Source organism: Orcinus orca, chromosome 6, assembly GCF_937001465.1.
Source record: "Orcinus orca chromosome 6, mOrcOrc1.1, whole genome shotgun sequence".
Lineage (NCBI taxonomy): Eukaryota > Metazoa > Chordata > Mammalia > Artiodactyla > Delphinidae > Orcinus > Orcinus orca.
This window is the reverse complement of record NC_064564.1, coordinates 112,645,402-112,657,902: the sequence shown is the minus strand read 5'-3', so window position 1 is coordinate 112,657,902 and position 12,501 is coordinate 112,645,402. Positions and strand designations below refer to the sequence as shown.

The 12,501-nt window shown below is 55.8% G+C and overlaps 1 protein-coding gene across 4 annotated transcripts in view; it reads left to right on the top strand.

The window, feature by feature from the left end:
- The first annotated feature begins 4,347 nt into the window (after positions 1-4,347).
- The window catches only part of NIBAN2 (niban apoptosis regulator 2), a 53,084-nt gene continuing 44,930 nt past the window's right edge, over positions 4,348-12,501 (top strand). Inside the window, exon 1 of one of the 4 annotated variants that reach the window (XM_004269194.4) lies at positions 4,348-4,618. In XM_004269194.4, coding sequence (XP_004269242.1) covers positions 4,564-4,618 — 55 coding nt within the window. In that variant the 5' untranslated portion in view covers positions 4,348-4,563. The remainder of the gene's footprint in view (positions 4,619-12,501) is intronic. The other 3 variants (XM_033427156.2, XM_033427157.2, XM_033427158.2) reach the window with 3 other exon arrangements.

Genomic DNA, 12,501 nt, shown 5'->3' with positions numbered 1-12,501 from the left:
GGCCTGGCCTGATTTATTACCTTATAGTGGAGAGTTGAGAACTTTTTTTTTTTTTTTTTTTGCGGTATGCGGGCCTCTCACTGTTGTGGCCTCTCCCGTTGCGGAGCACAGGCTCCGGACGCGCAGGCTCAGCGGCCATGGCTCACGAGCCCAGCCGCTCTGCGGCATGTGGGATCTTCCCGGACCGGGGCACGAACCTGTGTCCCCTGCATAGGCAGGTGGACTCTCAACCACTGCACCACCAGGGAAGCCCCGAGTTGAGAACTTTTAAAGAATTTTACGATCTTCCCAGAATAAAGTTAAAAACCCCATGTTCTGGATGCTTGGGGAGACTCCCATCTCGTCCCACCCATCCATGGCAGAGGACCCTCTCTCTTCTTCCCTGCAGGAGTCTGGGAATAGCCCTCAGGCCCTGGGCCCCATAAGGACTCGTCACCCTTGCCTTTTCTCACACTGTCACCTTTACCTGGCATGACTTCTCCATGCCCACCTATCTATCTAGTGTTTAAATAAGGATTGCTAAGTGCATACAATGGAATACCATCTTTTAAAAATCCTCACAGTTGGTGATTCTTCCAACAAAGTAGTTGCGAGGACCCTGTGAGATGAGGCGGGGAACGTCTGGTGTGATACCTGGGTGTGGTACCCACTCCATAAATGGTAGCTATACCTGGGTCTTCACGGAGCAGACTTCTTGCCAGTCAGGTCTCAAAGTGTCACCTCCTCCGAGAGGCCCTCCCAGATCACCTTCCTAGGTGGCACCCCCCACACCTGTCACTCCATCCCCTGGTCCTATTATATCATCTTAATGCTTAGCACTCCCTGAAGCCATCTTGTTTATTATCTTTCTCCCTCCAGCTCTGTGAGCACAGGGATCTTAACTATCTTGTTTACTGATGTACCCCCAACACCTACAATAGCGCCTGACGTAGCAGGTGCTCCGTATATTTGTTTTTCATTTTTATTTTTAAAATTTATTTAATTTTTTTGGCCCTGCTGTGCGGCTTGCAGGATCTCAGTTCCTCGACCAGGGCCACAGGCAGTGAAAGCCCGGAATCCTAACCACTAGGGCACCAGGGAACTCCGTTTTTCATTTTTATGTTTTTATTATTTTTAAAAATTTTTATTTATTTATGTTTTGGCTGCGTTGGGTCTTTGTTGCTGTGTGCGGGCTTTCTCTAGTTGCGGCGAGCGGGGGCTACTCTTCGGTGCGATGCGCAGGCTTCTCTTGTTGTGGAGCACTGGCTCTAGGCGCGCGGGCTTCAGTAGTTGTGGTGCATGGGCTTAGTTGCTCTGTGGCATGTGGGACCTTCCCGGACCAGGGCTTGTACCCATGTCCCCTGCATTGGCAGGCGGACTCCCCACCACTGCATCACCAGGGAAGTCCCTGTTTTTCTTTTTTTTTTTTTAAAGAAGATGTTGGGGGTAGGAGTTTATTAATTAATTTATTTATTTTTGGCTGTGTTGGGTCTTCGTTTCTGTGCGAGGGCTTTCCCTAGTTGTGGCAAGCGGGGGCCACTCTTCATCGCCGTGCGCGGGCCTCTCACTATCGTGGCCTTGCGGCCTCTCTTGTGGAGCACAAGGTCCAGATGCGCAGGCTCAGTAATTGTGGCTCACGGGCCTAGTTGCTCCGCAGCATGTGGGATCTTCCCAGACCAGGGCTCGAACCCATGTCCCCTGCATTGGCAGGCAGATTCTCAACCACTGCGCCACCAGGGAAGCCCCCCTGTTTCTCATTTTTAAATCAACTTTATTGAAGTAGAATTTACATACAATCAAATGCACCCCCTTTAAGTTGTATAGTTTGATGAGTTTTGACAAATATGTACACCTGTGTAACCGTCAAGGCAAAGACCATTTCCATTCATTTCAAAATTTTGGCCCTGAGTTTTTTTGCAGTCAATTCCCCTCTACCCTGCTACATTTTTATGTGTGTGAATTGAACTAATCTTGAATTAGAGAGGACTGGCCCTAAGGTCTGGGGAGAGCTATTCACATGTTTACAATGCCTTTCCACCACTATGATCTTGTTTGTCTCACATGTGAGGCCATGGGTGCTCAGAAAGGCTAGGTGGTGACATGTGACAGAGGGTCTTCAAAGCCAAGAGGGAGAGCCCTCTGGGCTAGGGGCCTGGCACGCTGGGAAGTGTGTGGGTGCTCCAGGCTCACAGGCCTGTGTGCACCAGGGAGGCTGGCAAAAGGCTCGCTTGTGGCCCCACCTCTACCCCAAATGGCCCAGGCCTCCAGGCCAGCTGAGGCGATGCCCTGCGGTGTTCAGATGTCAGCTACCTCCATCTACCCACCTCCCAGAGCAGAGCAGGCTTTTCCAGTCCCTATAGTTTGGGCCATGGGAAAAAGGAAATAAGGCTAGCGGCACCACTGGTGGCTCAAAGAGAACCAGACGCTGGGTGTCAGCTGACTTGGCCTCTGGCTGGGTTCTGCCTCCACCTTGCTGTGTGACCTTGGCAAGTCACTTTCCCTCTCTGGGCCTCAGTTTCTGTCTGTAGAAGGAAACTAATAATCTCTGCCAGCTGGACTTCAACTCCACCTGATAGTTCTCTGCTGCGTGAACACATTCTGCTCTTCAAAGCCTGTGCCTCTGCCTGTGCTTTCCCCACTCCCTGGAATGCTGTTCCTCAGTATCTGCTGTCAAAATTCTGGTTTTTCCAACTTGTAGTTCTGGCACTACTCCTTCTGTGATTTTCCTCAAGACAGAATGTTCTGTTCCTTCCTCCAGTTTCTCTATGCTCTCGAGGGCAGGGACTGTAATGAATAGTAGAATGGTGGGTTCTGTCTACTGAGATGACCCATCCTGTGCCAGGTGCTGTGCTAATCACTCTGCTATCTCATTTAATCCTCACAACAAAGCATCATTATCCTCAGTTGACGGATGAGGAAACTGAGGTTCACAATAATGCCACTTGTCCTGGGTCCCAGAGCAGGTAGGACAACTTGCATCCTCTCTTTTCATCCCCAGCGTCTTGCAGAGGGCCTAGCGAGCAGGCATGTATCACTGAACACATGAACAGTGCCTAGATCAGCGGTCCCCAACATTTTTGGCACCAGGGACCGGTTTCATGGAAGACAATTTTTCCACGGACTTGGCAGGGTGGTGCGATGGTTCAGGTGGTAATGGCAGTGATGGTTCAGGAAGTAATGCGAGTGACGGGGAGCAGCAGATGAAGCTTCGTTCGCTCCCCCGCCCCTCACGTCCTGCTGTGTGGCCCGGTTCCTAACAGGCCACTGGCCTGGATCACATTAGTCAACTTCAAACTTACCTTCTGTGGCGTTGACAGGACTGAAGCACCCGTGCTCAGTAAAGTTAATTTTTATTACCATCATTTTCTGCCTATGTCACACTTACAATAAGAGCTGTCCAATTACAGGGTGGGGCACGCTGACAAGTTAAGTACTCAGTCACTGGAGTAAGCAAGCAGAAACTGGGTCACTCTTGCTATGCAGTACAGGAGGTCTGAGCATCAGCGGCCAAAGGATGACCTCTGCTACCCCAGTCCATGATTTGGGGATCCCAGGAGTTAACCTGTCTCCCCTACCGGCTTGGGGGATAGTGTGGGTAGAAGTGAAACACATTCCCCTGCTACACGTGACCCAATCAATGCCCAGCCCCGCAGGCCCGGTACCCAAAGTCCATGCTGGTCCGTGGGTTTTGAATCTGAGTCTTTTACAAACTGTAAAGTACTTTTTTTTTTTCTATTTCTGACTTGCCCTGTCTCACAAACCACTTCCCAACTGAAGTACCCATATGCCGAGCCTGAAGAATGTCCGCCTGGCACCGGGACCAGGGGTGCCTTTGGGCCGGAGCCTTGCCTGCCACCTCCCTTTTCCCTGCACTATTGTGCAAGACAGGAGGGCACACCTTCTGGGGCAGGTCGGATCAAGGCCAGGGAACTTCCTGAGGGCTGGCGGCGGCGGGCGGGGCTGGGGGCAGGGGGAGCAGGGGCGGGAGGAGTGCGCCTAGGCGTCGCCTACCGGTCCCCTACGTCCTCCTCGGCGTGATTCTCTTCCCAAGAGGGTCGGGGAGGGGGTGACACTCAGGCTGGAGCCCCCCCAGACACTCCCGTTCTTTCCGACGCCCCCACCAGCCCCATCTCTTTCTTCGTTTTGATCACGGTCCGGTGCGCCTCCCTCTGCGTCTCTCCTCGGTCTCCCTTTCTCCGACCTTCTCTTTGTTTCCGTCTTGCGGGCGGTCCCGGCATCCCCGGCCCCCTGCCCCGCCCGCCAGCCAGCCCGCCAGCCCGCCAGCCCTCCAGCCCGCCAGCCTGCCAGCCACCGACGAGGGGGCGGGGCTCAGCTCCGGGGGCGTGGCCTTGCGGGGCGGGGCGGGCGCGGTAGGGCTGCTGGGCCACGGGCTGGGGCGCGAGGCGGAGGCGGTCCGCGGACTGACGCTGCTGGAGCCGAAGCGCGAGCCGGGCGAGGCCGCAGCCAGGGGCGGCAGGAGCGGCGGGAGCACGGCTGGTCGGCTCCATGGCGCCAGTGGCGCCCGTCTGAGCAGCGCGGGCAGCGGCAGGCGGCGGCCGGATCGGGCCGCGGCTTTTACGCACCATGGGGGACGTGCTGTCCACGCACCTGGACGACGCCAGGCGCCAGCACATCGCAGGTGAGTCCCGCGCAGCGCAGCGCGCGCAGGGGGTCCGGCGGGGAGCCCCCGGCCACGCCCCCATCCCGGCCAGCCTGCTGGGGTCTCGGGAGAGTCAGGCCCCGGGCAGGGCGGGAGTGGCTGGGGGACCAAGACTGTTGTCCAAGCTTGTTTCTTCTACGTCTGAGCGCCCCTTCCCGGCCCCTTCTGAGGCCGCCCTTCCCCCTCCTGGGGGGACTCGAACTCCCACCCACCCCTTGGAGCCGGGTCTCGTCGGATCCCCCAACACACTACCGCAGTCGAGCTATGGGAGGGGTCGCAGCCTCCCCTTAACCTTGGGTATCCCCGCCCGGAAGCGGTCCAGGCCCACTCGGCCAGCGTGTCCTGACCTTCCCTAGCTGTCCCAGTCCCCCACTCGCCCTGGCCCCAGCCCCAGTACACGTGGCCGAGGCTTCTAGGGGATTGGCCCATCAAGGCCTGAGACTGAGCCTGGGGAGTGGGCTTAGGATACATGGGATACACAGGAGCGGTGGGTCAGAATCCCTGTCCTCGGACTCCGGCACAGCAGGGTGCTTCTGCTGCCAGCTTGTTTAGGGGGCTGGTCAGGGCCGGAGCCCAGCCTCCTCAGCCCCCTCCTTCAGCCGTCTCTGCACAGTGGCCACTTCTCAGAAGGGCAGCTGCCTCCTCCCCCCTCCCTGGGGGAGCCCAGGGACTGCAGCAGGGTCCTGGGTTCCTCCTCCCCAAAACTCAGAGAGTGGAGAGAGAGGGTGAGACCCTCTGGCTGCCTGGGAAACTCAGTTCTGTGTGAGGCTGCCTGGGTGGAACCCCAGCATCTGTTTCCCAGCCATGAGATCTTGGACAAGTCTCCTAATGTCCTGGCCCCTCACAGTTTTCTTCTCTTCGAAATGGGGTGAATGATTTCTTCCTTATTAATAGACTTAAGTGAGCTAATTCACATAGCTTGCTTAGCACAGCCTGGCATAGAGGAGACCCCAGTGCATGGGGTGCTGGTCCATGTAGGATGGAGGGGGAAGCCTATGGAAAGAGGAGGCCGTTCCTCTTGGTTGAATCTGCCTTTCTCTGTCTGGTGGACCCAGAGCACAGTGTCCGCCTACACTTATCGTGATGTGTCCTGCAGTTCTCTAGAGTTTCAGAAGCTGAGTTCTGCCACTCAGACCCCTGGAGAACAGAAACCAGGGGTCCCTTAATGCCGGGTTCCCACCCCAGCTGGGCACAAAGGTTTGTCCTGTGACTGTGGTTCTGGGCTCACGACCTGAAATTCCCCTTTGTGCCAGGCCTGGGCCCGGGGCCAGTGGTGAGGGTGATGAAGAAATGAGTCAGACCCTCTCCAGCGTCAGACCAGCAGGGGGTTAAGTCCTGGAATACTTGCTTGTAGGACAGGCCTGGACTCTGGGAGGAGGAAGGCCTGGGCGGAGTCTTCCTGTCCCCTCCCTGTTGGTGGCAGCCTCCTGGGCCTCTGTAACAGTCCATCCATTCACGACCTCCTGTTGGGGCCCCTCACCCGGCCTGGTTGGGGTGTGCTGCGCCGCCTTTGGTGGGGTTTTTCCTCCCTCCACACCCAGCTCTGGCTCTCCCCCTCTTCCCGCCTCCTGGGCTGAGAACTGCCACTTCACAGGAGAGGAGACTGAGGCCACAGAAGGTGAAGTGTCCTCTCCTGGACAGGGCTGGGTTTGTTTTGTGGATGCCAAGTTGGTGGAAGAGGGCTGTGCGCACTCAGAGCCTGCTGGCCTCTTTCTTCTCAACACTTCAGTGCTATTAATAACCCTCCTTAAATGCCTCAAATTCCTGGTCCAGGCTCACCTGAGGGGGCTCCTGCAGTACCGAGTGGGAGGGGAGGAAACCAGCGAGCCTCCAGCCCCCTCCCACAGAAGGGAGCTGCCTTGGATATCTCTGTTGTGGGGAATGGGGGTGTGCTTTGCCCCCTCCAGTGATCCTCGCTTGTCCTCACCCCACCCACGGAGCAGCTAGAGCAGCTAGCACTTTCCCGCAGGACAATTAAAATTCCAGAGCCCTTCCGACCCAGGGACCCAGGGCCGCCCCATAGCGAAGTCAGCTGTGCTCTGAGCTCCGAGGCCTGTTCCTGGTTGGGTTCTGTGGCTTGGCCAGTGGCTTCCCGGGATTTGCACCCGCCTTGAGGAGGTGAGCAGGTGAGTGCCAGCCTGCAAGTCCTGGCAGGGGTCAGGCGCGCTCCTGCCATGGTGCTGTTTTGCCATCACGGCGTCTTTCATCCTGAGATTTCAAAGCTCCTGGCAAGCAGGGGCTTGTTCTCACACCAGCGGCCCCGTGGGGCTAGCGGCAGGATGATTCTCTTCCTTCTTTCATGAGGGAGTTTGTGTGGAGGAAGAACCCTGGCCTGGGAGCCAGGAGGCCTGCGTAACCTAAGGCAGCTGCTTACTTAACTCTCTTCAGTCTGTTTCTCACTGTGACTGAAAGGGTGTCTTCCCTGCGGGCCATAGTCCCTTCCAGCTCTGAGGGCCTAACCATCTCAAGTTTCCCCACAAATCTCCTCAGATTTGAGCCCCTCAAGGTCCCAACACTGACTCCACAGCATGTTAACTGGCATGACCTTGGGCCAGAATCTGAATCTCAAGTGTTCTTATCTGTAGAATGGGAATAATGAAACCTGGCCCAGTGCTTGGGGCATAGTAAGTACTTAGCAAACAACTGCCATTATTATTGAGATTGTTCTTTACTCTCTGTTCTTGAGAGTGGCCAGGTGTTTGGAGTTTGAAGCAAGCAACTGTAGCTGTGGTTTAGGTCCTGTTTCTCTGAGGTTTGTCCAGTCCCTGGGGTCAGGGTTGATGCTGGTTTCTGGGATGCAAGAATCCACCTGGGTTTTTAGAAACCTTGATTACCTTCTGTGTTGGCATATGTGTGAGATGGCTGTGGGCTATCTGGAGTGGGTCCAGAGAGCAGTGAGGGGAGGACCCATATGACGAGGAAAGAACTAAGACGTGGAGAGGTGGGGGGTAGGGTTAGGCCAACTCACACCTTCTACCTGGCACAGAGGCCAGGACAAGAACAAGAGTGGAAGCGCCCACTGGCTTCTATCAGTGCTGTAAGAGGGGTTCTTTGCATATGGTCTGAGCCACGTAAACCAAGATGGAGCAGGTGAGGGAGTGAGCTCACTGTTGCTCAAGGTATGCAAGTAGGGGCTGGGTGCCGTGCCCTTAGCAGGAAACCTGGCCCTGCTTGGTGTGGGTCAGGGGGATGGGGGCTCTGCCTCAAGGACGGACTTGAAAGACTCAATCATTGCTCCAGAAATTCTGTTGATCAAGATGAAATTGTGGGGGCCAAGGAACCGCCCCCCGCCGGCACACACACATACACACAGTGCCCTTAAGGTTTATTACCCGAGAGCGCTAGTACAGAAGTTTGCTAGGGCCTGTGCTCCTCCCTTCTGCGGGCCTCACCTGTCCCCTTGCTAATTCTTTTTTTAAATACCAACTTTATTGAAATGCAATTCACCTGCCAGCCAATTCACCCACTTAAAGTGTACCATTCAATGGTTTTTTTGTATATTCACACAGTTGTGCAACCTTCCCCACAATCGATTTTAGAACATTACGTCACCCATCAGAGAAACTCTCCACCCATTAGTAGTCACCCCCGCTTCCCCCTCAGTCCTTCCCAACTCTAGGCAACACTGCTAATGTCGTCTGATTGCAAAAGTAACACACACGCAAGCAATGTGGGAGTGGAAAATGAAAAAAGCAGAGCTCTTCCATCTTCCCTCCCTTCAATCCCACTGCCCAGAAGAAATCCCTCAAGATTGGTGTGTCACTGTTTCCAAACGCCCATCTGTGTACATACACATTTAACTCTGTTTATAAAAAGAGGTGCAATTATATGTTTCTGTGGTTTGACTTGTTTCGCTCAGTATATTGTGGATACCCTTCCATGTCAGAACACGTGAGTCTGCCTTCTTCTGTGGGTGGGTTTCTTTCTGTGCGTGGCAAGGTTTATTTACCCAGACCCCTGTTAACCGACGTTGGGTTGTTTCCAGTGTTTTGCTAGTAATCACGGTGCTGCCTGAACCTCCTTGCACATATCCTGCACCAGGTTCCGGTGTCAGAGCGGCCTCAAAATGGAACTCCTGGGTCACGTTTTGATGTGTTGACACAGAGCCTCTGAAAAGGCTGTAAACATTTGACGCTGCCTCCTGACAGCATGTGGTACTTCAGTACCAAGTATTATCACCCCTTTTGACAATCAGATATGAAAAAGGGGGTATCTTTTTAATTTATTGAACAGAATAATTAATATGTTTCCTCCAAGTTGATTTTAAAAAACTGCCTTTCCTCGTTCGGGCAGTGGTTGAAGGTCCCAGGAGTTTAGGGGTGGAGGGGTCTGCATTTGGCCACCCCCCCACCCAGGTGCGTGGCTTCCTGGATGCAGCCGTGGGCTTTTCAGGGAGCCCAGGCTGGCCGGAAGCAGTGCTCCACCACCACCCCCTTCGCTGCTGCCCTTAGCCAAGGTCTGGGTCAGCCCCTGGGGGTAAAGCGTCTGGGGATTCTGCCCTGCTCTTGTGTCGTCTTACATAACGTGCTTTTGTTGGCGTTGACCCTGCCCTCCCCCTCCATCCAGCCTCCACTTGTCTGTTCCTTTCCCACTGCTGGGGCCTGAGCTCCGGCCTCGCCTGCTCAGAGCTGCCTCCCATCTCACCCCTCCATCCTTCCCACACACGCTGCCAAAGAGACCTTTCTAAACCCAAACTGGGCCATGGGCCTCCCTTCCTGCCGCCTGAGGAGCGAGGGTTAGGAGTCACTCACCACCATCCTGCAGTAACTTTGTTCTTTCGTGGTATTTCCCTTCTGTGTTTCACACGTCGCTGAGGCCATGACTCAGTTTGTGCCTCGCTCCTTGCACTAAACGATTCATAGTAAACACCGCTCCCAGGTCATCAGACCCTCCCTGGAAGCGTCCTCCAAAGCTACATCTGTTCCACCTGAGGCCGTCCATGCAGACGTTTTTCTTAGCCTTTCCCCTAATGTAGGACGTTGCCATGCTCCACTGTGACCAAAGAGGTGGTTTTCAGGGGCAAACTGAGTCACTGTGTTTGTTTCCTTTCCCGCTCTTGTCAGCTTCCCTGCTGAAGACAGACTCATCCTCTTGCCCTACGCCCCCTCCCCACCCCCCAGCCTGCTTCCACCAACCTGGGCATTTCAAGGAAGGCCCGTTCCCGGGAGGCCCGGACACCTCTGAGCATCTTTCTTTGGGAGCCTGCTCAAAGGAGCTGCCGGTGAGCTGGGGACACGGACTGATGCCCGTGGCGTCTGGGTGTGACCACGTAGGTCCTGCCGCTTCCCCAGCCTGCAGCCTGCAGGGAGTCCACTGATTTGTCTCCTGCCTGAGGATGGTAGTTGATGGAGTGCACTGCTCCCGGCTCTGAACCTGTAAGATTAGCCATCGCTTAACGGAGCACTTACTCTGTGCCAAGCCTTCCTTTGTTTCTCTGCATCTGCACCCTCCACCTCCCTCCCCAGCATTTTACAGGCCAGTGGTTAGGGGTGCGGGGGCTGAGCAGGTTAGTGGCAGGGGCCGAGTGGGAAGAGCGGCATGTGTCAGAGACCGGGTTGCACACATCTGTCCTCCCGTCTTTACTCGGCTGGACTCAAGTCTGCCTTTGGCCAGTCCTGCCCTCCTGCCGGCGCCCCGTCCTCCTCCGCAGGCAGAGCTCGTGACTCACTCCAGCCCCGGTCTCCTCGTAGCATCCTCCTGCGGTCGGTCACAGAAATTCCTGAGCTGCTTTTCCTTCCCCTGCCCCACCCCCACCGACTTCCCTCCCTGAGGAAGAAGGGTTTTCTGTCGAAGGTGCTGGGCAGAGTTTGAAGGAAACATGAAGGCAGATGCCTAAGTTTAAAACCCTCGAGGGTGGAGCAGAGCCATGCCCCTCTTCTGATAGAATCTTAGGGCCTGAGTCATGGAACACTGCAATCTTCTGATCTCCCAGATTTTAAAACTGGAAGAACAGGAAGTGCCCATCTCTCCGGGGCAGCTGGTTCCACCCCTGGGAACCATCTCGGTTTGGAGATGTGCTACCTCTGGCCCACAGAGGTGAAGGGACCAGCCTGGTGACACAGTGGATGGTAAGTTAGAAGGAAGCAGGGAGTCCAGAGGTCTGGGCGAGGCTGTGCGCTCAGCTGCTTGGGTGCGAGCCCGAGCTTTGCCACTCGATGGTGTTTGAGGACAGCTTGGCCACCCTCTCTGAGCCTCAGTGTCTTCCTTCCGTTAAAGAGGATGAGAGTGCTGGCTTCTCAGGGCGTAGAATCAGGAGTGACAGCCCCTGCACGGTGCAGCACGGGGCTGGTGAGTGGTGAGAACACAGCGCGTGATAGCTCCAGGACACTACCTGGAGGGAGATGGGCCAGGTCTGTCCTGTAGCCTCAGACACCCAGACCCCTGCCATGTGTTCCAGGAAGTTGGCATGCCCCAGGTTGAGGAGCACCAGCCTGTGGCCCTGGACATCTGCAGCGGTCAGCAGGCACCTGGAGGGTGGTGAGACGGGCTGTGGTCACACAGGAGAGTCAGTCAACGGCATTACCTACTCTGTGTCCGATGTTGGGCAGGGCCCAGGAATGAAGGGGCAAAAGACAGATAGGAACACACCCCCCCTTGCCTGGCCACGTGTCCAGAATTATTTGCTTGATCTGGGTCTCGAGCCTGGTCCTGTTGACTTTTTGCTGTGTGACTCTGAACCAATGGCTATGCCTCTCCGTGCCTTTTCTTCCCATCTGTGACCCCCTAAGACCAGTATCTACTTATGGGAGTTCTCTGTCTCTGAAAACCTCTTCCTAGTGGTCTTAGGTACCTTCTAAAGGCAGGGCTGGGTGGGTTTGGATGTAAGAAGTTGAGGGAGAGGGTCGCCGTCTGCATGCCTGTGAGAGCCCACAGGCATGTGATGAGCTCTTGCCCCAGACACACTTGGTCATTCTTTTATTCATTCAGTCAATAGTTACTGAGCTCCTACTGTGTGCCAGGCACTGTGCTAGACACCAGGGACACACTGATGCCCGAACTCTGACGCAGCCCCTGCCCATGTGGCGCTGCCTGGCTGGCTGTCCCTCTTCAGGGTGAGGAGTGTTCTCAAGGCAGGGGTGTGGGGGGGAGATCTTCAGCAGGAAAGTGTGAGAGGGGAACTGGCCCAGTGGGTGAGGGGGGGATGGGGTGAAGAGGAGAGAGCCACATAGGCTGGCCCTAGAGAAGAGGGGACTTTGTCCTGAGTGTCCTGGGGAGGCCTAGGAGGGTGGGTGAGAGGGGAGCCCCGTGGTGAGAGGGGCCCAAACCAGTGCGGATGGGGTACAGTCAGGGGACGTGTGTGTGTGTGTGTGTGTGTGTGTGTGTGTGTGTGTGTGTAGGGGTGATGGAGCAACCAGGCCTTGGTGATGGTGATGTGTGAGGTCGGGAAGATCTGGTGCCTGTTCTTGGCCCTGCGGGATTGATGGACCCCCCATAGGCTGTTTTATTGAGGTAGCCAGGGGTCCTAGCTCCCCCTGCTCCCATTCCTTCGATGACAGGAGACTCACTCCCTTCCGCAGCAGCTCTGAGTATGAGAACCTTTGCTTCCAGGGGCAGAGTGGAAAGAGGGAGGGCCTGGGTTCTGGGGACCCGGCTTCGAGATCTTGTCTCAACTGCCCCTTCGCCTGGCCTCAGGTTCCTCATCTGTAAAGTGGGCCTAAGGTAGCCCAGATGCGCTCGGTTATTGTGAGGGATCAGCGAGATTATGTGGGAAGTGCTGGCTCCTGTGATGACCAGTCATTGCACATCATCCTCGATAGGACACTGGCCGAGGGAGTCCTTCCTCTCGGGAACAAAAGTGCAGGGCATGGGCCAGGGTGCAGGGCCCACCTGCAGGGCCAGGGGCTCCAGTGGGTAACCAGGCA